A 25,509-nucleotide genomic window follows, 5' to 3' on the forward strand; every position below is an offset into this window, starting at 1 on the left:
CCATGTCCTAACCGAGAAAAAGGTGGGTAACTAGTCAGGTGCTGTTCCCACAGGGTGACTCAGCTCCTAGAGCAGCTAAATCGGGTGGTAGAAGAGAGTAACCTGTTTGACCCTGCGAGGCCCAGCCTTGAGGAAGAGTTGGAATCTGTCCGAAGTCATCTGGAATCTCTTAGCAGTGGCCCTGGGACCTTGGAAAGTCATTTTGACAACCGAGCAGGTGGGCCTCTGAACCTGTGGATTATGGGAATTAGAGATAGGATGTCTGAGTTCTTAGACCTATCCCCCCAACCCAGGGAAAGATGAATTAACATTTTTCACTCTTGGTGCCTCAGTTTTCCCGTTAGTCTGATAGTGGTAAGTACTTAGAAACCCTGAGATAAGTGTAGTGTGATAGAAAGAACATTGAATATAGATTTAGAAAACCTGGATAAGAATCTCAGCTTTTCCCAGTATAACCTTGAGCAAATTCACACGGTGACCTTAATCTAACAACTCTGACAAGATCACCGTGTGACCTTGGTCAAGTTACTTTCTCTGGGCTTCATTTTCTTCAGCTATAAAATGCTGGAGTTGGACTAGTCAAGGAGACTTGCTCAGTCTAGAAGGGGGCTGGTTCTGAGGACATGCCTTCATCTCTAGCTCCCCTGTCCAGGATGATGGACCTTCCCACAGAGCAGTCCTGTCTTTTTCTTACTGTTTAGTGTCTGACTTCACTCTGGGTTCAGCGGCCAAGGACAGGCAGGAGTTCTACCATTTCCTTTCCCAGAATTTGTCCCTGTCCAATGATACCACAGAGATGCTATTGGGTTCCAAGGTCAACCTACATGAGGTGAGTGGCTGGTGGGGAGAAGTGCGGGACTGGGGTTGGCCAGGAATTAGGACTGAGTTGCTGACCCAGAACATGGACTGATTTGTCTGTTACTGGATATAGAGAAGCATGAAGTAAGATACTTGCCTTCAAGGAATGTATGGGAACAAGGCATATGATCTATTTATAGGAAGAGCTTTCCCAGCCCCCTTACAGCCATCCCACATGGAACAGCCCGGCCTAGAGAAAGTGGGCTGTATGGAAGTGTTCCCAGCTTGGGCTATGGCTTGCATGTAGCTGGCCCAAGGCTTCAAAGTGGGGCTGTACTTTAGATCTGTACCCCATTTTTAGCACAGTGTCTAGCCTATAGTGCTTAATAAATGTTTATTCCTTCCTCCTTCCCTCCCTTCCCCCCATGGCAGGTCTATAGGCTACTCTTTGGTCCTTTGCCCACCTTGACTGAGGGCATGTTGTCAAAGAAGGGGAAAGAACCCTGGGTCCGCTCAGGGGTTGGTGAAAAGAAGTTCCGACTGGAGGTGAGGTTCCTCACTCCAAAACCAAGATGTGGAGGTCTGAGAAGTGGGAAGGGTAAGAGGGTATGAGGAAAGCCTGCTAGTGACTTAGGCTTCAGGGGTGTTGGTGCAGGATTAATGGGCATGGTGAGGAATAGGGTGGTATCAGCAAGTGTGATTGGGTATGTTTAAGTGTGGACTTATTTAGGCATCACTTCAGATTAAGGCAGGGAGGTGTGGGGAAGCTGGAGGAGGGAGGAGCAGATGAATCTAACTAGGGAAAAGGCAAAGATGCGAGTTCTATATGAGGAAGGCATAGGAGAGGAAGAGGAAGGGATACATACAGCCTGGGGATACAAAGAAGATATGCTTCCTAGGGGGAGCTATTCTTTGGACCCCTATGCTCTCCTCTGTTCTGGGATTTCTCCCCTTCTCCGCTCCCCCAGGATGGCCTCCCAGGCAGCTGGCGAGACCTGGAAGAAGGACTAGTGCCCCATGCCCTACAGGAACCTACTCACCATGCCAACAAGCAAGCTGTATTCCGTCTCCTGTCCCAGGCTCTGGGCCTGGCTGGTCCTCCCCTGGAACACCCTGAGGCCTCTAGTCCCCAAGCCCTGGTCAAAGAGATGGAGGTGAGGGGCAAATATGAGAATGTGAAACAGGAGTGGAATTAGGAGTTCATGGGGCCTATCTCTGCTGCCACCAACCCTGCCCCTCTCCCTCTTCAGGAATTGTTATTGGCACCTAAATTACTAGAACAATTGACATGTGCACGGGGCTCAGAGGAACTGAGCCAGATTTTGACAGTGTCTGAGAGCCAGAGGGAGCGGCTGCAGGCTTATCGCATGGCTGTGTGTAGTGGACAAGCCGCAGCACGAGCTCAGCGTTTCTCCCACCTGGCGTCTGAGCTCCAGGACCAGCTGGATGTACACAAGATTGTCTCACAGGTGAATGCACTGAGTGGGGAGGGGCTCTGAGATTTCCTCTCCCCTCTGATGCCCTGAAGCCAGGAGGGGAGGAGGAGGGCTTGACTGAAGACCAAGAATCCTAGCACTTCTTACTTTGGTTAGACTGGCCATATGTCCAGTCCCTTCCCTTCTTGGTGCCTCAGTTCCCCCCCACCAACTTATCCAAAAGTGCCTATTGGTTGAATGTTTAGAAATTTGGGGTCAAATATCTTTTGAATTCATGTGGGGAAATTTTTCCCCCTTTTTAACTCAGGGCAGATATGAGTCTGACATGTACAGATGACCATGAAGTGACTAATTTGGTTGGAGAAGCAATATTGAGAGAAATAAGGCTGAATAAATATATTGGGACTAGATCATGAAAAGCTTTGAGAGACAAACCTGAAGATTTGACTTTTTTTTTCTTTTTTAGGAAATGGGGATTCCTTATGGGTTTTGGATAGAGGAAGGCAATGGCTGTTAAGAAATCAGATTATTCTGGTGGCCTGTGTAGAGGGGTGATAAAAAGCAAGGAAACCAATTAGGTGGCTGTTACCCTTTGCAGAAGTTAGAGGTCATGAGCTTGGGCTAGGGTTAGGCTACATATCAGACCGGAGAGACAATGGGGAATTAAGAGGATTTTTGTGCGTGATTGACTAGGGATGAGTTAAGGAAATTATGGGGTTTGAGTCTGGTAGGGTGGTGACACTTTCAGTAGTGGGTCTGGAGAGGTGGTTTGGGTAAAATACTGAGTTTGATTTTAGACATAGATCCTGCTAGGAGAAACTCCGCGTCACTATCTAGTTTTTGAATTTCCTTTTCATTAATGTTCAGAATACTTTTTATCGCGCCCTTGCTATATTTGATGCACTACCTGCAGGTTCATTCTGCATGAGGGGAGGGATGAGCACAGGATGCGTAGGAAGAGGGCCAGCAGATTGGGGCTAGGGCTAAGCCAGTCTTAGGGGCTGGTTGGGGAAAGAGGGGAGCTAGAATAGTGACTAGGAAAGAACATTTTTATGTTTTTGGTTTTTTTTTTTTCCAGAGAGCTTGGCTATTAAACATTTACCAGCAGCACACTGCTGGCCTGGTTTGAAATGAAACTGGAATCCAGAAGGGGAGCAAGGGGAGACTGCTGTGAGGGAATTGATTTATAGAGACTTCTTCTAGTGCAGTAGAGGCTGGGATGTAGTCCCAAATCTTTCCTTCCCTTTCCTTCATATTTTTCTCCATTCTCCTCCCTCCTTCCCCACAGCTCCACCTAGAGGCAGTGAATGGCCCAACCGCTCAGAGGAGGTCCAGGCTACAGGTGCTGCTTGGGGACCTGCTAGGTGTGGAGAAGGTGCTTCGGGATGTTGATGTCCTGTCTTCCCTGGCTCGCCTACTCCCCCAGGGTGCCTGTGCTAGCCGGGCTCCACCACAGACTGCCAATGGCACCGGCTGGGCCAACAACGCCACAACCACCACCACTGGCAACACCACAGCGGAGGATGGGGAAGGCGAGGGCGAGCTGGGAGGGGATGGTCTGCATGGAAAGTGCTCTGCCTTTGTGCAGCTCTGGGCCGGTTTGCAGCCCATCCTCTGTGGGAACAACCGGTATGAGGGCCAGAAGAGGGGATCTGGGGCCAGGGTGGGGCCCGCTGTTTATGGGAATAACAAATAGGGCAGGTGTCAGGAAAGCCCAGTTTGAGTCCTAGTTCTGCAGATTACTATCTTATGTGACCCCACCCAGGCCAGTCTCTCAGCTGCCAGGGTCTGGCTTTCCTAATCCATTCAATGAGAGGGTTGATTGATGTTTCCTGGAAGACCTTTGCAGGGCTAATGTTCTGATTCTCTAGGATGGCAGCAGGGCTTGGCAAGAAGCAGGCATGAGAGTTGGGTTCCCTGTGGCCAGAGATGGGGGCTGGAGCAGTGGTATTAGAACAAGACCAAGGGAGAGGGAGGGCCCCAGGATGGGGAATAGGACAGAGCTCCTGAATCCAGTACGGGCTGGAGGGAGCTAAGGGAAGCTGGGCTGGGAGAAAATGCTCCTCTCCCTTCATCTCCCCCAGGACCATTGAGCCAGAGGCACTGAAACAAGGCAACATGAGCTCCCTGGGCTTCACAAGCAAAGAACAGCGGAACTTGGGGCTTTTGGTGCATCTCATGACTAGCAACCCCAAGATCCTGTATGCGCCTGCAGGGACAGAGGCTGATAAGGTTATTCTGAAGGTATGGGGGAACAGGGCAGAAGCATAGGTCCATGGGGTTGGGGTACAGACTGGGGAGTAAGGAGAGGAAGGGAGGAACTCTGCTCATCCAGAGGATGTGGACCCTGGCTTATGGCCCCCATCATCTGGTGGCCAAGATATATCTCCTCCTCCCCCCTGCAGGGCATCGTGGGCCCTCTGTTTCCATGCCACACAACTGATCTACTGTCCACTCTTGTCCTGCTGGGAGCAGGAGGATCCCCCCAGTCTGGGATAACCTTCCTTGCCTTTCTTCTTCCTCTCTCCTCATTCTTTCCCTTAGGCAAATGAGACCTTTGCTTTTGTGGGCAACGTGACCCATTATGCCCAGGTCTGGCTCAACATCTCAGCTGAGATCCGACGTTTCTTGGAGGAGGGCCGCCTTCAGCAGCATCTCCACTGGCTGCAGCAGGTGTGGGGAAAGGACAGTAGAGGACTGACCCTGGGGCTCCACAGCCCTTATTGCCCTAGCCTGCCTGGGCTCCATTAAAATCTCTTGCCTGTTTCCAGGCACCTCCACCAGAGGGCATTCTTCCCCTTCACCAAGAATGGACTCCTGAAACTAAGCCCAAGTCAAATCCTGAGCATGTAGGTCTTAAGTCAATGTGGAGATGCCGTCACAGGGTAGTGGAGCATGTCCTGGCTTTGTAGTCAAAAGGCCTGGGTTAAAAGCTGCACTCCACCTCTCCTTTGGCCCTTGGGCAAGAATCCTCCTGGGCTTCAGCCCCCCAGGTGTGAAATGAAGACTTTGGATTAGATGATCCATCTCGTATTTCCCTAAACACCCACTTTTTCTATCACATTTTCCTTCCTCCTCAGACCCTATCAGAAGTGCAGCTGTAAACCCTATCAGCTCGTATTCTTCTGTTAGAGCCCCTATTAAGCTATCTCTTCCCAACTCTTTCCTCTAGTATATGACTGACCTACAACAGCACCCTGAGGCCCTGAACCTGTCTGAAGGCGAGTTACCGCCAGCCTTCCGGGATCACAACTTCTCCTGGCCCAATGCCTCAGCCCTTCTGCAGCAGCTGGATACCATCGACAATGCTGCCTGTGGCTGGATCCAGTTCATGTCCAAGGTCAGGGGAATGACAGGGGTCTGAGCTGTCACTCCTTCTGTGGAGAGCCTAGGAATGCCAGTCTCCTAGACTGAATCTAAGAGAGTTTGGGGGGTGGGGAAGAAGGGAACTTGGGCTCTAGCTAAGGCTCCTGCCACGGAAAGTTCTCAGATTTGGACAGTATAGGCACAGTGGTGCTGCCTGGGGCTACTAAGTGGTGCAGTGGATAGAGGGTTGGGCCTGGAGTCAAGAAGACCCGAGTTCAAATTCAGCCTCAGACAGTAAGGAGCTCCTATGTGACCCTGAGCAAGTCATGTGACTCTCTCTAAACCTTGGTTTCCTCATCTTTAAAACGGGAATTATAATAATATTAGCACCAACCTCATTGGATTATTGTGAGGATCAAATGAGATAACATACATAAAGGACTATATAAATGCTAGCTATTATTTTCATCCGTCTCTAGCTCAGGTTTGAGATTAAGGGCTTCTGTGGGCTGCTGGGTACTTGGTGTTCTCTCTCTATGACTGGGCTTAGGATCCCCTTCCAGAACTTCTGACAATGCCTCCTGCCTCACAGGTGAGCGTGGATATCTTCAAAGGCTTCCCCGATGAGGAGAGCATTGTCAACTACACCCTTAACCAGGCCTATCAGGACAATGTCACTGTGTTTGCCAGTGAGTCTGGTCCCTGCCTCCAGAACCCTGGTTCTGCCAGGGCCCTCCTCGCCCCCATCAAACTTCTGGCCCCTTGAATCTTGACCCCTCTAAGATTCTCTGCTCCCCTCTCCATTCTCCCTATCCCAGCCTTGAGTTCTGTTCGTTCTCTGTGTTATTAGTGGTATGTTCTTTCAGACATCATTTTCCTAATGTATCCCATTCCTCTCCTCCTCCAGCATAATCTTCTCTTCCTTCCTTTTGATTTCCCACTGTCCTCCCCTCCTTCTACCCCTACCCACCATGGTTCTCCTTCTCCTCTCTGGTTCTGGCCTATTCTCAGACCCTAATTCCTCCCTCCTCTTATTTCACATGGTCTTCCTCTCCTTAGACCCCAGCCCATTCTAAGCTGACAGCCCTTCTTTCCTTACCATCTCCCTCCCACCCCCATCATAGGTGTGATCTTCCAAACCCGAAAGGATGGTTCCCTCCCACCCCATGTGCTCTATAAGATCCGGCAGAATTCCAGCTTCACTGAGAAGACCAATGAGATTCGCCGGGCCTACTGGAGGCCTGGCCCCAACACTGGGGGACGCTTCTACTTCCTCTATGGTTTTGTCTGGATTCAGGGTGAGACCCTTTTTCTGGGAAGACAGGGAAGCGGGTGGGGAGACACCTCTAGATCAAGAGAACCCAACCCAAACCCCTCATCCTTTGTGTCCCCAAGCTTTCAAACCTCCTAACTCAGGCTTCCTGGAAAGGGGATCCTTGAGTCGTGGTGGGTCCCCCATGAGCCCTGACCTTGTTCATTTCTACCTCACCCCCTAGACATGATGGAACGAGCAATAATCAACACCTTTGTTGGTCATGATGTGGTGGAACCAGGAAATTATGTGCAGATGTTCCCGTACCCGTGCTACACGAGGGATGAGTAAGTGAGGGGAGCTGTCCCGGTCCCTACCAGCTCCAGCATCAGAAATTTTTTTTGGGGGGGTAGAGGGAATGGGGAAGGGGAGAATGATTATATACCTTCTTGCTGATATAAATCCATTCAACATCTCTCAGTCCTGGGTTGCTTTGCCAACCTCTAGATTTTCTTTTCATCCTGTGCCCCTGGAATCACCCACCTTCCAACTACAGCTACTCACTGCTTCCAACCATGGTTCCCTGATTTTCACTGGCCTGCTATGGGAAGGGATGGATTCTCCCTGCTTCTCCTTCCCTCAAAGTAAACATCACTCTCTGCAGGTTTTTACTGCTGGTAATAAAGGGGGAAAGGATGATAAAAACAGCTGACAGTGGAATACTCAGCTGTGGTACTATTGCAGTAAATGGCTCTTGATGCCCCTTGGAAGGTCCCTGGAACTCACAGGTTCATAGAATCTGAAGCTGTAAGGAATTTCACGGGTTGTTTAGTCTATACCTCCTCCCCCCATTTTACAGATGAGGAAACAGAGGCCTAGAGAGATGAAGTGACATGGCTGTGGTCACACAGTTAGTGACTGTGAAAGGCAGACTATGAACCTAGGTCCTCTGACTACAGACCTTTGGTTCTTTCCATTTTATCATATTAGAGGAAGCTAGATGGTATAGTGGGTAGAACTCCAGACTTCAGGTCAGGAAGATCTGAGTTCAAATCCTGTCTCAGACACTTATTAATTGTGTGACTTCTGAGCAAGTCATTTAACTCTCCCTGCCTCAATTTCTTCATCTATAAAATGGGGATGATCGTAGCACCTTCCTCACAGGGTGACTGTGAGGATTATATGTGTGTGCATTTGCATATGTATATGTATGATGCTTTGCAAATCTTTTTTTTTTCTTTTTGCTTTTTGGAGGGGGAAGGCAGGGCAATTGGTGTTAAGTGACTTGCCCAAGATCACAGGACTAGTAAATGTTAAGTGTCTGAGGCCAGATTTGAACTCAGGTCCTCCTGACTCCAGGACTCTACTCACTGTGCCACCTAGCCACCCCTGCTTTGCAAATCTTAATGCCAGCTATCTAAATGCTAGCTCTTTAACATGCTGTCCCTTCCCTAGCTTAGCTCTTCTCTTAGTACAATAATAACAATAATAATTTCCTTTATGTAGCACTTAGCAGTTTACAAAATACTCACCTTACAACCCTTCTGTGATATAGGCAGGCCAAGTATTATAATCACTGCTTTATGGATGAGGCCTAGGGAGGGGAAATGACTGGTCCCAAGTCGTTCATACATTAAGTTAGTTAAAGAGATGCCTCTAGAATTTTTATAACCTGACCCCTGGCCCTTCCTCCACACCTCAGCTCAGGGTCACAAAACCTGACCAGGGACCCCAGATCTTGTCCAAACTTATTACCCTTATTTTACAGGTAGTAAAGCTGAGGCCTACATCACCCCATCCCCTTGTTGGCAGAGACAGATCTAACACTGAGATCTTTTGCCTCCTAGTTCAGAGTTCTTTTTCCATTTTGTCTCATCCTGGTTTTGGTCTTAATAGAGCCCATAAACTTCCCCAACCAGCATGCCCCATATCTTCTCTCCAGTACAGGTTCTATTGGGTAAAGCATGATATTACCAAGGAGTCTTTGAGGAGACACCAGAAACTCTAATGTGATTTGCCACAATTTTCAGAGGAGGCACAGACATGTGATTTATTCATTCATTTAGCAAATATTTATTCAGGGCTTAACTGTGTATAAGATACAAAATTACATATAAGATACAAAATTTAGGTGTGGTGCTTCTGAAATTTACTATCCAGTGAGGAATAAAACACAAACACTCATATCTATAATGCACAACATTACATTAAAAGTACATTAAAGACTTGCCAAGGAAGTGTTCTCTGAAATCTGAGAGGGCAGATTGTTACTAACTGGTGAGCATCAGGGATGACTTCAGGGAAGAGGTAGTATTTGGGGTGGGCTTTAAAGAAGAGATGTTAAACATGAAAGACCCTCAACACCCCAAGTGCTGCCAGAACCAGATTAAAAAACATTATATCACATCACATCACAATATCATGTCATATCATGCCATATTATATTACATTATATATTATATTATAAAGTATTATATTTATAAAATATGTTTATAATAAATAAAATATAATGAATAAAATTAAAACAAAGTATTTAACAAATAAAAATATAATAAAACAGATAATATTAATATGTTGTTTTCTAAGTCAGTATGTGTCCTGCAGGGATCCTTATGTGTGGTTTAGTGGCCCCATTTCTGTCTAAGTTAAATACTCTTGCTTTAGAGGATGGTTAAGCAGGCAAAGTTGGGGAGGGAAGGACATTCTAGGCATGGGAACCATATGAGAAAGAGAGTGCATTGCATCATTGGTGTCTGATAGTTACAAGCCCCTAGGTCAGGGGTGGGGAACCTGAGGCCTCAAGCTCACATGTGGCCCTCTACTAAGTCCAAGTACAGTCTTTTGACTGACTCAGTCAAGGACTGAGGACCTAGAGGGCTACATGTATCCTGGAGGCCTCAGGTTCCTCACCCCTGACCTAGGAGCTTTGTTGTGGGAGCCCCAGACTGGCTTGGAAGAGGTGGCTAGGGCCACACGAGTCCCCTGACCTCTTCTTTACCCTAGCTTCCTGTTTGTGATTGAGCACATGATGCCCCTCTGCATGGTGATCTCCTGGGTCTACTCTGTGGCTATGATGATTCAGCACATAGTGGCTGAGAAGGAACATCGTCTCAAGGAGGTAGGAAGGCGGTGTGTGTGTGTGTGTGTGTGTGTGTGTGTGTGTAAGGTGGGCCTGATCCTGTCCCACATCAGACCTGCACACCCCTTAGAACTAGAATATTTCTCCATCTGTTATCCCTTAATACCTCCATGCCTGGCACTGGCCCCCTGTTTTTTACTCCCTTGAAAACCCCCAGCCACATCAGTGAGACTTCTATTTCCTGATCTCTCCCACTGGGCTCTTTCCCTTCCCTGACCCTGCCAATCTGGTCCCTTTTTCTAGGTGATGAAGACAATGGGCTTGAACAATGCAGTGCACTGGGTAGCCTGGTTCATCACAGGCTTTGTTCAGCTCTCCATCTCTGTGACAGCTCTCACAGCCATTCTCAAATATGGCAAAGTGCTCATGCACAGCCACGTGCTCATCATTTGGCTTTTCCTGGCCATCTATGCTGTGGCCACCATCATGTTCTGGTGAGTAAGTGGGGAGGGAGTGGGAATGAGGAGGGAGGAATGATGGTCTCTGGTGAACTAATTCCATGTGCCCCCCTGCCTGCCAGCTCAGACTGAGCCTGGACTAGGTTTGGACCAAACCTGTAACTTCATCGGTAGAGAAGAATGGTTTTCAAAGTGCGGTTCTTAGACTCTCGGGGAATCCCCAAGACCCTTTCAGGGGACCCTGGAGGTTAAAATTATTTTCATAATAATAGCAAGATGTTATGTGTCATTTGTCTATTAAAATACGCCTCCTTTTTTCCAATTACATATCTGTATGAGGCCAGATTTTCTTCACATTATTCAACCAGAACAACATATTGTAACAGATTTAATGCAGCAGTAGATATGAGAATCCAGATGTCTTCTGTTAGGCCAGACATGAAAAAGATTTGCAAAAATATGCAAAACAGTGCCACTCCTCTAATTTTTTTTGTTGTAGAAAATATATTTTTCATAAAAATATATTATGTTAACATATGATGGGTTTATTATTATTATTTTAAAATGAATTCATGGGGTGGCTGGGTGGCGCAATGAGTAAAGCACCGGCCCCGGAGTCAGGAGGCCCTGAGTTTGGTTCTGGACTTAACACCCACACACAAAAAAAAACTAGCCGTGTAACCTTGAGCAAGTTACTTAACCCCAATTGCCCTTCAAAAGGCAAAATAAAATAAAATGAATTCATACACAAATATTTAAAAATCTATTAGTTTTAATTAATAAGGCAAATATCAATAGCCCATATAAACCAAAGTTCTTTAGGGTCCTCAATAATTTTTAAGAATGTAAAGGGATCCTGAGACCAGAGAATTTGAGAACCTCTGGTATAGGGAGCTCCCAAAGGAGAAGCTCACTATAACTATCATTCTAGCATATTTTCTTCAACTCACTGTTGTAGAGAGCCTGCCTGGGACACCGAGAGGTTAAAAACTTTCTCAAGGTCACATAGCTATCATGTGTCAGAGACATCATTTGAACCCAAGTCCTCTTGGTTCTGAGGCCACTTCTTTATTTACTATGCTATGATACCCTGGAGGAAAAAAGTTACTACTATGTGAGTTACTACTAAGAGAAGCTCTTAGATAACTCCAAGAGAGTCCTGCTGGAGCTGGGGTAGCTGAGAAATCTGGGCCTAGGGGAGGGAAGAGGGTACAGCAGCCAGGGTCTACATTAAGGGGGGTTTAGGGCATATTAGATATTGACTTAGTGTCTGTGCCTTCCTCCATCCCTTGGCATTAGCTTCCTGATATCTGTGCTGTACTCCAAAGCTAAGCTGGCTTCAGCCTGCGGTGGAATCATCTATTTCCTAAGCTACGTGCCCTACATGTATGTGGCCATCAGAGAGGAGGTGGCACATGACAAGATCACGGCCTTCGAGAAGTGTATTGCGGTGAGTGCCTGTCTGGTGGGGACTGACTGGGCAGGACCCAGAGAAGGGAGCTGGGGTTGAGGGTGCTGGCAGTAAGGTTGGCCCCAATGTTCTTGCCCTTTCAAGGGAAGGCCTAAAATCGCTCTTCTTTATGCAATTCCTTCCTCTGATTGCCCTCTTGTCTCTCCCCAGTCCCTCATGTCTACCACAGCCTTTGGCCTGGGATCCAAGTATTTTGCCCTTTATGAGGTGGCTGGTGTGGGTATCCAGTGGCACACTTTCAGCCAGTCACCTGTGGAGGGAGATGATTTCAATCTACTTCTGTCCATGATGATGCTGATAGCAGATGCTGTTGTGTATGGTGTGCTCACATGGTACATTGAGGCTGTGCACCCAGGTATGGATATTCTGGGACCAGGGAGAGGTGGGGATAATAGGGAGTTTCTTCCCCCCTACCCCTGGCTCCTGGGACCTCCCTGAGGAGGCAAGAAGGCTTTAAGCTAAGGCTAGAAGACCACTTGTCATTGATGTTGCTTCACCTAGGAGCTGAACAAATGAGGGACCTTTGAGGTCCCATCCAACTCTGAGAGTCCTGAGGGTCAAGTTAATATTAGATATTTTTTTTTAAGTCTCATTTCTTTCTTTCTTTCTTTTTTGGAGGGGGGAAGATGAGGCAATTGGGGTTAAGTGACTTGCCCAGGGTCACACAGCTAGCAAATATGTCAAGTGTCTGAGGCTGAATTTGAACTCAGGTCCTTCTGACTCCAGGGCAGGTGCTCTATTCGCTGTGCCACCTAGCTGCCCCAAGTTAATAGGTATTTTTTAAAAAAAAGCATTATTGATGTGTCATAAAAATATGTTAACATATAATGGGTTTATTATTATTATTTTAAAATGAATTAGTACACAAATATTTTAAAATCTCTTAGTTGTAATTAATAAGGCAGTGAGTGCCTGTCTGGTGGGAACTGACTGTGCAAGACCAGAGGAGGAAAGTGCATCACCGCAAGTGATGCCTCTGACACAGAATGTTTTTTAAATCAGAGTCCTTTCTGAATTTTACCACTCCCTACTCCCTGATCACCAGCCCATTTTTTGCTTATAAAGGGAAGGGAGGGAATAGGCATTCATTAAGTGCCTGCTATTACCAGGCTCAGTGCTAAGCACTTTACAAATATTATGTCATTTGATTGTCATGCCAACCCTGCTAGAGATAGGTGCTATTGTTATTCCCATTTTACAGTTGAGGAAACTGAGGCAAACAAGAGTTTAAGTGACTTGCTTGTGGTCACACAGATATTAAGTGTCTTGAGGCTGCATTTGAATTCAGGTCTTCTAGACTGTAGGCCCAGCACACTATCGACTACATTAACCTTGTCACCTCTAGTAAAGCTGTAAAAAACAAACTAGGCAAGAACACACCCATCAAGCTTGATGGTATTGATAGCATTCCACATCCACAATACCTCACCTTGCGAAAGAAAGGAAGGAGATAGTTTTTCTTATTTCTTCTTTAAGAGCCAAGATTAGTCGTTATAATTGCCCAGTTATATTTTTCCTAGTTGCAGCTAAAGGGAGAATTCTTAACCTAAAAAGGGATAGAGATATTGTAAAAGACAGAATAGATGATTTTGATAACATGAGATTGAAAAGCTTTCTCATGAATGAAATCATTGCAGATAAGATAAAAAAAGAAATCTGTCAATTGGAGGGAAAAATCTTTGCTTCAGATTTCTTTGGTGGAAGCCTGATATCTGACATAGGGAATTAACACATATGTGAGAGTTGTCAATTTTACAAGACTTAGAGCTGATGCTGATCTGCTTTGGTAAAGGGAGTTTTCTTGTCAGGAGAAATATCATTGAAATAACAGGTAAACAAAACACAAATCTGTAAGACTGAGAGCCATCACCCTGCAGGTAAGAGATCAAAAGATAAAAACAGTTCTCAAAGGAAGAATTGAAAACTTAACAGCCATATGAAATATTATTCCAAAACGTTAATATGAGAGAAATAAAAATTAAAACAACTAGGTGATTTCAACCTCATACCCAGCAAATTGTTAAAGATGTCTAAATACAAAATGATTGATAGTAGTGGAACTGTAGGAACACAGGTTCCCCTTGTTACTTGGGACTGTGAATTGGTGCAGCTGTTTTGGAAAACAATTTGCATTTGAGGAAAATTACTAAACTCTTCATACCTTTTGACCCAGTATCCCACTGCTAGGCCTGTATCCCAAGGAGCTCAAAGACTGAATGATAGATCCCATAGATATCAAAATATTCGTAGCACTTTTTGTCATTCCAAAGACCAATAGTATTTCCTGAATCCCACTATGTACCTAGATCTGTGTTTGGTTACCCTTCAAAGGAGACAGTAAAAGGAAAATAAGCCAAACTCTCATAATCTAACAGAAACTATCAGCATTCAAGGCCTTCTGTAATCAGACCCCACCCTATGTGTCCAATCTTGTCTCATCTTCATCCCCTACAGATACCATTAGCATCAACCTAGCCATGACTTCTCACTCATATCCAAGCTTAATCCTACCTATGTATTTTATAGATTTATTACATGTATGTATTATATGTAAACTTACATGTTTATAAATAGTTGTTGATGTTTATTGAATGCCATTATGTCCTTCAAGACCATCTCTTTCACGAAGCCTCTCCTGATTATTGCAACCCATAGTGACCTACTCCCAACTCATCCAGCATCTATTTTTATCATTTAACAAAACTTTTCTAAAGTACCTTTAATACGCCTATGTGTCTTATCTTATTTCCCAAGTCCTTTTCCACTGGCTCAGTATGATAATTATAATCATAATACTAACATTTAAATAGTGCTTTAAAGTTTACAAAGCACTTTGCATGTCATTGGCTTTTCATGTCAGCCCTGTGGGGTGAGAGCTATTATTATCCCCATTTCACTGCTGAGGAGACTGAGGCTGAAAGAGAAGCTAAGTGATTTGCTCAGAGGTTGTGTAATTTGTAAGTATCTGAGGAAGAATTTGAATTCTGGTCTTCCTGACTCCCAGTCTAGCACTCTACCTGGTTTTACCTAGAAGGGGATTAGGGTTGGGGATGGGCAAAGGGATCCTCAGTAAATACTCATTGACTTGAATTATGGACTCAGAGCAGTATGTGGTATGCCTTCAGGTACTCCACTGGATAGGGGGGCTCAGACTCTTAGGGAGGAGAGCATTGGGAACTCGTCCGTGGATAGAAGTTCCTTGTTCCTTGGTTAAGGAAAGTATGGCAGAGGTGTGACTGATCCTGGGCTGTCTGCCTAGCCAGGGAAATGGGGGGATCTAATGCTGTAGAAAGGAGGCTAAGCCTCTGTATAATAAAGCCAGAGGCCCAGGTTTTAAGTCTTGGCCCTTCTGCTTATCAGCTATGTGGCCTTGGACAACGGATTTAATCTCTTCAGTTTCCTCATTTGTCAAACTGGTCGATTGGGTTATAAATCCCTTGATCCTGGGAGATTATAAACTTCCTGACAATAGGCATTGCTGTATCAATCAGTTAATCAACTTGTTAATTCATTTCAGTCATGTCCCAGCTCTTCATGATCCCATTTAGGGTTTTCTTGGCAAAGATACTGGAGTGTTTTGCCATTTTCTTCTCCAGCTCATTTTCCAGATGAGGAAACTGAGGCAAACAGGCTTAAGTGACTTGCCCAGGGCCACACAGCTAGTAAATGTCTGAGGTAGAATTTGAACTCAGGAAGATGTCTTGCCCAGGATCCAGCGCTTTAGGGAAATTACCTTGGCAGTTGTGTGAAAGAGAGGGGATACATTTGAGTCAGGGAGAACCTTTAAGAGGCTATTAGAAGAGAGACACTGAGGATCTGAACTAGGAACATGTGAGAAGAGGGGAGGAGATGCATTTGAGAGATTTAATGGAAAGGATACTAATGTGAGTTCAAATCCTAGCTTGTCTCTTACCACCTGAATGCAGGTATTAAACTGGACAATACCTAAGGTCTCTTCCAGAAACAATTCTTTTATCTCTTTGTTGTTCAGTAGTGTCCAACTCTTCATGACCCCATTGGGGTTTTCTTGGCAAAGATACTGGAGTGGCTTGCCATTTCCTTCTCCAACTCATTTTACAGATGAGGAAACTGAGGCAAACAGGGTTTAGTGACTTGCCCAGGGTCACACAGCTAGCAAGTCTCTGAGGCAGAATTTAAACTCAGGAAGAGGTCTCCAGGCCTGGCACTCTATCCCCTGCACTACCCAGCTGCCCTATTATCTCTTAACTACTAATAAACTTTTGTTGAATCTAAGGGAAGTACTTACTGTAGCCAGAGGGCCCTCATGTCACATCTACTGCCCTCTTGTCCCAGTTAGGTCAGAAATCGTTGGCTCCAAGGGTAGGGCCTGGGAACACTTGAGAGCACTTGGATGCCCCAGAGAGGTGTGGCCGGAGAAGAGCTGCAGGCCTTCATTCTGACTCCAGAGAGTTGGGAGGAGCTGGCTATAGGAGAGTTAAAGAGTATGCTGCTCCACAACCAGGAGAACATTGTACACAGTAATAGTCACATTGTGCATTGACTGACCTTGGTAGACTTAGCCCTCCTCAGCAATGCAAGGACCTAAGACAACTCCACAAGACTCACAATGGAAAGTGCCATCCTCGTCCAGAGAAAGAACCTTGGAGTCCAGATGCAGATGGAAGCAGACTATTCGCTCTCTTTTCTTTTGTTGTTTTGTTTCTTCTTTCTTGAGGTTCCCCCCATTAGTTCTAATTCTTCTTTACATCATGACTAACATGAAAATATGTTTAATATGAATGTATAAGTAGAGCCTATGTCAGACTGCACTCTGTCTTGGGGAGGGGGAGGAGAGGAAGAGAGAGAGAATTTAAAACTCAAAATCTTATGGAAATGAATGTTGAAAACAAAAAATAAATAAGTTAATTACTTTAATTAAATTAAGTTAATTTAAAAAAAAGAATAATGTGTTGTTCCAGATCTCAGGCAGCTAGGTGGCATAGTGAGTAAAGTACTAGATTTGGAATCTGGAAGGTTTAGCTTCAAATCTTGCCTCAGGTGCTGCGTGACTCTGGGCAAGTCTCTTATCCTCAGTTTCTTCATCTGTGAAATGGGAATAATAATAACTGCTTCCTCATAGGGTTGTTGTATTCAAGATCCTGTGGGAAGATTGAAGTGGTAGATAAATGTTGTCTGTTAAATGGAGGTTCCAGCCAGGGTAGGAGAGGGTCTGTGTCCAGGAACTTAGACCTGAGGGACTTATAAGCATAGGCCAAACTATGTTCTTTATTTCTTCATGATATGAACTGGATTTCTGTGAAATGATGTTGATCCTAGTAATATTTGTTGTAAAATTTGAAATTTCATGTGTATCAAAGGTATATATTACATGTGGAAATTTTTCAGAATGAGAATGGCTAAATTATTTCTTCCCTCAACATTGTTTTTCCTGGGGACTCCCCTAACAGCTTTTATAGGTCTAGTTAATATGTTTCAAGCCCTAAGCGTTCTAAATTAATTGGGGAAATTAATTTATTCTAAGGTTTCCCCCAGCAGGGCCTTGTCTATAGGGACAGACCTTTGGTATTACCAGAATAGGCCTCCCTGCATACTTTAGAAACTTTCTAACAGCATCCCTTCCCACGGTCAACAGTAAATATTTCCCAATATTTTCAAGCTTAGAAATTCCAAAACTTTTACCTAATGTCTTCTTACCCAGGGTCAGAAGTAAGTACTTTATCAGCCCTCATTCCCCCACCCAGATAACTTTGTGTCCCTGGGGAGGGAGGTTGTGGAATCAAGCCAAACTTGTTGGTGAAGAAGCTGTGAGAAGGAGAAAGAGTCCTTGAATCCACAGGAGGGGCCAAGGCCTGAACTGAATGAAACCTGGGGCTTTTGACTAGCAGTCATGGATAGGTGTGAAGCCCACACTGGTATTGCTACCTGTCTAAGGTTTACTGGACCACAGGACATGTCAAAACAAGCCCAGCATTAATTTAACCACCTATGCAAACAATTCACCAAACATAAAATAGAAAATAATAATGGCAGGATAGTGACTGATGCTCAGATGGTCTTTATCTGAACACCCACAAAAAGAGAGGAACAGCAGTAAATTGCTGGATATGCCCCAAAAGTCTTATTACCCATAAAAGCCCCTGAAGCTTATAAAAGCTTAAGCTGTGCTAAGACTTTTGGGACACCTGGCATATACAAGGATAAATAATAGAATAGAGCCTTGTCCTGCAGCCGCTTTTATCTGAATTCTTATCAGAAAAGAAGTGAATGAGATTATTATTATTAGTAGTAATAATAGTTCACATTTATATAAAAATGTAAGGTTTTACAAAACACTTATCAGATTATTGCAATGCTGTGAAGTAGAGTGATTATTATCCCTTTACAGATGAGGAAAAGCTGAAGTTTGCAGAGGTTAAAATGTCTTGGCCAGGATCACAAAGTTATCATGCATTTGGGACAGATTGTGAATTCTATCTTCGTGACTGGGTAGCATTCTTGCTATACTGTCTCAAAAGGCCCTTTTTTCCTCCAAGCTATCTCATATTTCTGCCTGTCTCCTGCTGCCTCCTGACCCAGTAGTTGCATTCAAATTCCAACTCTGCTGTTTTCTACCTATGTGACTCTATCATTGCATTTCTTTTTCTTCACCTGCAAAAAAACAGGGAGTTGGTATGTTTTCTAGGTCCTTACCTGCTCTTTTATAATCTTTGGTCTCACTCCTAGGCATGTATGGACTTCCTCGGCCCTGGTATTTTCCACTTCAGAAGTCTTACTGGTTGGGGAGTGGGCGGGCAGAGGCCTGGGAGTGGAGCTGGCCTTGGGCGAGACCCCCTCGACTCAGTGTCATGGAGGAAGACCAGGCCTGTGCTATGGAGAGCCGGAGGCTGGGTAAATTGGGCATAGGTGGGTGGGATTAGGATGGGTATGTATGTATGTGAAATGTAGCTAGGCAAATAGGGAAGACTGAGCAGTGTTTGGACTGGGGTTGGGATGGTGTGTGTGTGTGTGTGTGTGTGTGTGTGTGTGTGTGTGTGAAACAACAGAGAGTGTTACAGCTATGTTGGGTAGCCTGGTCCTGCTCAGTCCTTGCTGACCTCTGGGCTTCTGGCTGCAGAGGAAACACGAGGCATAGAAGAAGAACCCAGTCACCTGCCCCTGGTTGTGTGTGTGGATAAGCTCACCAAGGTCTATAAGAATGACAAGAAGATGGCCTTGAACAAACTGAGTCTCAACCTCTATGAAAATCAGGTGGTCTCTTTCTTGGGCCACAATGGAGCTGGCAAGACCACTACCATGTAAGTACTACTGTTTGCCACAGCTTGTCTGGGGGATGTTGCGGCCAGGTCTCCCAGGAGGAGATAGGCCTTGGTTTAGGGTAGGAGGAGGATGGCTGGCTGTGAATCCCAGCCCCACTGTACCATCCATCGGCAGCTTCCTTATCATTCCTTCCCCTCTGCTCCCTGGGCCCTGCCTTTTACTCTCTCTCCCCTTCCACCCCAGGTCCATCTTGACTGGCCTGTTCCCTCCAACATCTGGTTCAGCCACTATTTATGGTCATGATATCCGAACAGAGATGGATGAAATCCGCAAGAATTTGGGCATGTGTCCCCAGCACAATGTACTGTTTGACAAGCTCACAGTGGAGGAGCACCTGTGGTTCTATTCACAACTCAAGAGCATGGCCAAGGAGGAGATCCAGAAGGAGATGGACAAGTAGGATCTGGCCCTGGGGGTGTGTGTGGGTATGTGTGGAAAAGGCCATGACAGGGGGATGACCCTAGGAGAGAAAACACAATAGAAGGCCTGTTGTGGAAAGGGAACAGATTCTGGAGTCAGAAAAGCTTGGTTTGAGACCTAAATCCAAAGCCCACTAGATCTGTGACTTTGGGTCACAAATGAGATCCCTCTGAGCCTCAGTGACCTAATCTGCAAGTCCTACTTCCATGGGTCGGTGATATTAGTGATGTGTGTTGGGGCAGCTAGGTGGTGCAGTGAATTCAGGAGGACTCTAGGAGTTCAAATCTGGCCTCAGACACTTAACACACACACACACACACACAAAACTAGCCGTGTGACCCTGGGCAAGTCACTTAAACCCAATTGCCCTACCTTCCCCCCTCCAAAAAGCAAGAAAAAAAAAAGGTGATGTGTGATGTGTATACTCTCACTCCAGTGGTATTGATTTCAATTCATTCTCCTCTTCTGCCCAGAAATCTTCCATAGTGGGGTTGGGGTCCACCCAATCTGCCAAGCACCTTCCTTTAACTCTAGATGCAACATAGGTACCAAAAAAGCCTACTGCATATCCATTGACTATTCCCTCCCTCCCACTATACGACCATCTTTTCCTATCATACTTTTTGATACCCTTTACGCTTTTCCTCCCATGTGGTTCCTTGTTGGTCATGTGTTAAATCTGCTCTCACCCACCATAAGTCTTCCCATTACCTTTTGGATGACCCACAATCTCAGTTCTTCAGTTTAAGTCCTTCTTCTGACACATACTGACTTTGTGACAGTGGACAAGTCACTTAATCTCTCCGTCCTATAAGCCACTCAGTATATAAGTTGCAGAGAAGGTATTGACCTGCACTGGTAGGACTTTCCTCCTCTGGGACATCTCTATACTAATAAAATAACCATTCTAGATCCTATCTCCATCTCTTGTTTCAGGGAGAATCTGGGGGTCATTAAAAGTACCATGTCAAATCCTAAATGTTCATATCTAGACCCAACTCATCATTTATCTTCAGTGTCTGTCCACGATTTCCCCACCAATTGACCAACTCTATGCAATGTCTGTCTAACAAATTATCATAGTCTGCACTAAGGAGGCATGTTTTTTCCTGTGTGGATATACCCATCAAACTCTTTTGCGTGATTATGGGCTTCACATAGGAGACTGCAATGATCTGGGGGCTGAAGGTCATCAGCACAATATCACCTCTGAATAGGAGCCCCAGAACACCTTCACTATTTGTAGGAAATCCCTCTTGGATTTGAACATTCTCTGCTACAGTGGCAGACAGACACCTTTGGCAAGCTTCCATCTCTCCATTTTATGCCTTGGTTGATAATAGAAAGAGATCTAGCAATTGTTGTTGTTGTTTTGTAATCGATTATTTATTTATTAACATTTTTTCATTTTCATTTTTCTTTGTTTTGTGGGTTGCCAGAGCCAAAGAATTCATCACCACACAGCCACCCTAATGGTGATGAGCCCTTCCCTCTGTACTTAGCTAGACTTGTCTTCTAAAAACAGCTGTAATCTGTTGCAGGAACTGTACTGGAACTCCTTGAGCATGATATGACCTACCAGAGATGGAATTCTTTTGTCATAGTCTTCGAGAATCCAGGGTCACCTGGCCTTATATGTAAAATGGAAACAACATGTCACTCCTTTGTTCACGGGGTTGTTGTGAGGAAAGTGCTTTGTAATACTTAAAATGTTACAGAAATTTTACATGATCTACTATTATTATAGGAGGTACACAGGGGCAGGAGAGACAAGTATCGCCAAACTTGAGATGAAAAAAAATTTTTTTGCCTTTTTTTTTGGAGGGCAGTTGGGGTTAAGTGACTTGCCCAAGGTCACACAGTTAGTTTTTGTGTTAAGTGTCTGAGGTCAGATTCTAACTCAGGTCCTCTTGACTCCAGGGCTGGTGCTCTACTCACTGCCCCACCTAGCCACTCCTGAGATGAAAATTATTAAAGGCAAGTGATTGTACAGATGCCATGATTCATTTTTGTAGTATATAGTTCTATAGAAAACCTTTAAAAAATGGGAATCAAAGTCTATAAAATCATTCAGATCTCTTTAAAATGGTCTTGGACAGTAATTTATACCTAATTTTCTTGGTTATGATAATAGCTAGTAATAATAGTTAACATTTATATGGCACTTACTGGGCATGAGGCATTGTGTTAACTGCTTTACATATTATCTCATTTGATCCTTAAAACAACCCTGGGAGGTAGGTGCTATTGTTATCTCAATTTGGAAACTCACACAGAGGTTAAGTGACTTACCTAGGGTCACACAGCCAGTAAGTATCTGAGGCTGGATTTGAAACTAGGTCTTTCTGACTCCAGGCTCAGTCCTGTATCTGCTGAGCCACCTTGCCATTGGGTAATGACCATGCAAGGGTAGTGTGGCTCCCATGATAGGCTGAGGCCATCTTTACACTCTTACCATCAGACTGTAAGTTTCTTGAGAGCAGGGATTAATTTTGCCTTTCCTTGTATCACCTGCACTTAACACAGTGTCTTAGATACTTAGTAAATGCTTGTTGACTTTATTTACCAATCCCATACCTGGCCTCTTTCTACTCAGGATGATCGAAGACCTGGAGCTGTCCAACAAACGTCACTCACTGGTGCAAACGTTGTCTGGTGGGATGAAGCGTAAGTTGTCGGTGGCCATTGCCTTTGTGGGAGGTTCCCGTGCCATCATCCTGGATGAACCCACTGCTGGTGTTGATCCCTATGCCCGCCGAGCCATCTGGGATCTCATCCTCAAGTATAAGCCTGGTGAGATGGGCGGGAGGATGGAACCAGGGAGTGCAGGGCTGAAGGGGCTGAGGGTTTTTGCTCCATTTCCTGCGTATGTTACCTTTAAGGTGGATCAGAGGGAGGGCCGACCAATCACCAAGCATTTATAAAGCTATGTACCAGGTGTTGTACTAGTTTTCTGGGTCAAACCAGGGCCTCTATCTGAGGCTCTAAAGGTTCTCAGGGGCTTCCCTGACTTCACCTGTGATTCCATAGGACGGACCATCCTTTTGTCCACCCACCACATGGATGAAGCAGACCTACTGGGTGACCGCATTGCTATCATCTCCCATGGCAAACTCAAGTGCTGTGGGTCCTCACTGTTCCTGAAGAGCACCTATGGAGATGGCTATCGCCTCACCCTAGTCAAGCGGCAGGCAGAGCCCGGCAGTGTGTCTGGTCTGTGCTCTAGAAGTGCATCAGGCTTCCCCTTTCTTCTGTGCCCTGACATACTGCATGCCCAATTTCCTCTTCACCAGTGTGTGCTCTGGGGGCACCCTTATAATCCCTGTCTGGCTCCCCTCCTTTTCCTACTTCCGTTGATGCAGTCCTTTCACTTGGTCCATCTCATTTTTCCCCAGCTCCCAGCTGCTGATAAAAGGAGGGTTCTGTTGTTGCACGTACCCTAACCAACTCCAGTCCTCTCCTCTACTTCCCCCAGAGTCTGGCCAGACACCTAGCTCTCCGGCCTCCTCAGTGCTCAGCCCCTGCTCTGAACCTCGGGTTTCCCAGTTCATAAAGAAGTATGTGGCTTCCTGTCTGCTCATCTCAGACACCAACACTGAACTCTCCTACATCCTGCCCAGCGAAGCGGCCAAAAAAGGAGGTTTTGAACGACTCTTCCAGGTAGGAGGGTCATTACTCCCCAGGGACTTGTCCCAGTAGGTAACAGAAAGTCTGAGCACTGCTCCAAAATCCAAACTATGCAGTAGGGGAATAATGGGGAAGATGCTTAGCAGCCCTGAGGAGGGGAGGGAAGAATGCAGAACAATTGGGAGCCCTCAGAGACCCATTTGTGGGGCTGCCTTGAGACTTCCCAGAAGGCAGGTGGGGATTGATTATAGGGCTGCTATGTAGAGATCCTACTGAATGGGTGGTTCTGCACAATGAACCCCTGAAGGGACAGTAGGGAATACCTGCATGTCTGTGCCCTTTAGGAGGGCCATTACACACCAGCCTTAGGGGTGGCGGGGTCATTGTGGGGCTGGGTTCTTGAGATACTGCTGCTTCTCCATGACTCTCTCTGTGCCTGGGCAGCACCTGGAATTAAGTTTAGAAGAGCTACAGCTGACCAGTTTTGGGCTTATGGACACTACATTGGAAGAAGTTTTCCTCAAGGTATCTGAGGAGGACCAGTCCCTGGAAAACAGCGAGGCTGGTGAGAAGGGTTTGGGGAAACAGTTGGATCTAAGGGGGAAGGCTTTAGTGCTGTTGAAGGGTGGTCTGAGCTGGTTAGCACTGGGAATTGGTGGACACATGCTAAGGTGCCCATTCCTGTGTGCATGTGTGTGTGCATATGCACACGTATGCACCTGTGTGTGTACATGTTGGAACCTTGGTGGGAGTAGGGAGCTTGAATGAATTGTCATCTTATAAGCTCATTCAGTTTTCTCACTGAGTACCTACCATATAAAGTATTGGTACTTAACATTTGTATGATAGGATAGGAGGGGGTATAATAAAATATGCAGGGCATGATGGCTTAATGTGAGCTGGGGAGGGCATGCAGCAAAGACATAGTTCCTGCCCTCACAGGCCTTACAACAGGCCTGCACAATGTACAACCTGCCAAAGAGGACTGCGGGAGGTATGCGTGCAGGCTTGTTTTACATCCTCTACATTTTTCACAAGCCACCTGAATTCCTTTGGTGGGCCAAAAGCGACCCATGGGTGGTATGTTGTACAGGCCTGTCTTATTGTCCAGTAGGGAAGAAGAGACCTGAGCACAGACTATACAGTGCTTGACTTCAGGGCACTTAGTTTCCTCTCTCCCTTGCCACATAGCAGGGGTGGCTGGTGTCCCAGTGTGGGAAGGCTCATGGGGATGTGTCAGCATCTGTGGGCACTGTCCAGTCTCCTGGTCCTTATTATGAGACAAAATCTTGAGAAGTCATCCATTGTATTCCATTATCTCCAGTTATCATCCCACCTAGCCTGACCCAGATAGATAAAGCATTAATTCTGTACTTTGTTCCAAATGCCCCACCAAATGCTAAGAATCCAAGTACAAGCAAGACAGTTCCTGCCCTTGAGGAGTTTATGTTCTAATAGGAGAGAGCTACAGAGGGGAGGGGTATGAGCACAGAGTCAACATGAAGTTGGCCCAGAAGTAGTGGAGAGGCCTGGGCTCCAGCAAGATAAGGCAAAAGTTCACCCATCACAGCTGAGGGACTCAGAGGCAGAGTCTAGGCTACTGCTGGGGGACTGGTAGAGGTGATTGTCTGAGTAAAAAAAGCATAGGGAAGACTGGGCCTGTGCCCTAGCAAGATAAGACAAAAGGTCACACCAGTGTGGCCTGTAGCTGCCCAGCAGAAGGGAGGGAAGGCATGGACACTGGGTGGGCAGCCAGAGGCACCAAGCCACAGGGCACTGATGTTCCTACCCCAGGGGCTACTTTTGAGGGCAGAGCAGTTACTGCTCATTTGGAGTATGAAGACTAGGGATTGGGAAAGGGTATGAGGCAGGTATCCAGCTCCCTGCGGAAGCAGTGACAGCCTCTTGTCAACCCCACCAGACATAAAAGAGTCCAAGAAAGATGCTCTTCCTAAGACCGAGGTACAGAAGGACAGGGAGGCGACCACCTCACCCCCAGCTGAACGCAGCAACCTGGTGGGCTGCTCTCAGCTGGCACAGTCCCAGGCATCTCTGCGCTCTTCTTCCTCGGCGGGCTCAGTCCGGGGGGATGAGGAAGGTGCCTATGTGGAAGTTTATGGTGACTACTCCCCACTCTTTGACAACCTTCAGGACCCTGACAATGTCAGCCTGCAAGGTAGGCCTAGCCATAGCTGTGGTTAATTCTTCAACAGTCTGAGGGCAACTTTATGTAGCCCCTGGGGTACTCTGCCTCTTCTGGTCTGGCTGATGCTTTCAGGAGGCATAGCCAGTCCCCCTGCTATCCCACATTTCCAAACTGGAATTTTCCAAGTCTCCCCTCCTACCCCGGTCCCTTTTCCTAT

The 25,509-nt window shown here is 46.0% G+C and overlaps 1 protein-coding gene across 4 annotated transcripts in view; it reads left to right on the plus strand.

The window, feature by feature from the left end:
• Positions 1 to 25,509, plus strand: part of ABCA2 (ATP binding cassette subfamily A member 2) — a 72,759-nt gene that overhangs the window by 30,752 nt on the left and 16,498 nt on the right. For 2 of the 4 annotated variants that reach the window (XM_069107518.1, XM_069107521.1), the window contains 24 exons: positions 54 to 217; positions 702 to 829; positions 1,231 to 1,344; positions 1,767 to 1,952; positions 2,049 to 2,267; positions 3,523 to 3,863; positions 4,319 to 4,478; positions 4,779 to 4,907; positions 5,407 to 5,574; positions 6,133 to 6,229; positions 6,665 to 6,838; positions 7,037 to 7,139; positions 9,796 to 9,910; positions 10,175 to 10,365; positions 11,629 to 11,779; positions 11,951 to 12,155; positions 18,506 to 18,670; positions 18,897 to 19,077; positions 19,283 to 19,495; positions 22,116 to 22,312; positions 22,550 to 22,732; positions 22,995 to 23,179; positions 23,591 to 23,711; positions 25,068 to 25,322. In XM_069107518.1, the coding sequence (XP_068963619.1) occupies positions 54 to 217; positions 702 to 829; positions 1,231 to 1,344; positions 1,767 to 1,952; positions 2,049 to 2,267; positions 3,523 to 3,863; positions 4,319 to 4,478; positions 4,779 to 4,907; positions 5,407 to 5,574; positions 6,133 to 6,229; positions 6,665 to 6,838; positions 7,037 to 7,139; positions 9,796 to 9,910; positions 10,175 to 10,365; positions 11,629 to 11,779; positions 11,951 to 12,155; positions 18,506 to 18,670; positions 18,897 to 19,077; positions 19,283 to 19,495; positions 22,116 to 22,312; positions 22,550 to 22,732; positions 22,995 to 23,179; positions 23,591 to 23,711; positions 25,068 to 25,322 (4,145 nt within the window). The remainder of the gene's footprint in view (positions 1 to 53; positions 218 to 701; positions 830 to 1,230; positions 1,345 to 1,766; positions 1,953 to 2,048; positions 2,268 to 3,522; positions 3,864 to 4,318; positions 4,479 to 4,778; positions 4,908 to 5,406; positions 5,575 to 6,132; positions 6,230 to 6,664; positions 6,839 to 7,036; positions 7,140 to 9,795; positions 9,911 to 10,174; positions 10,366 to 11,628; positions 11,780 to 11,950; positions 12,156 to 18,505; positions 18,671 to 18,896; positions 19,078 to 19,282; positions 19,496 to 22,115; positions 22,313 to 22,549; positions 22,733 to 22,994; positions 23,180 to 23,590; positions 23,712 to 25,067; positions 25,323 to 25,509) is intronic. The other 2 variants (XM_069107519.1, XM_069107520.1) reach the window with 2 other exon arrangements.

Source organism: Petaurus breviceps, unplaced genomic scaffold, assembly GCF_028583685.1.
Source record: "Petaurus breviceps papuanus isolate PSGF00001 unplaced genomic scaffold, PetGlider_PUasm1.0 90137, whole genome shotgun sequence".
Classification (NCBI taxonomy): Eukaryota; Metazoa; Chordata; class Mammalia; order Diprotodontia; family Petauridae; genus Petaurus; species Petaurus breviceps.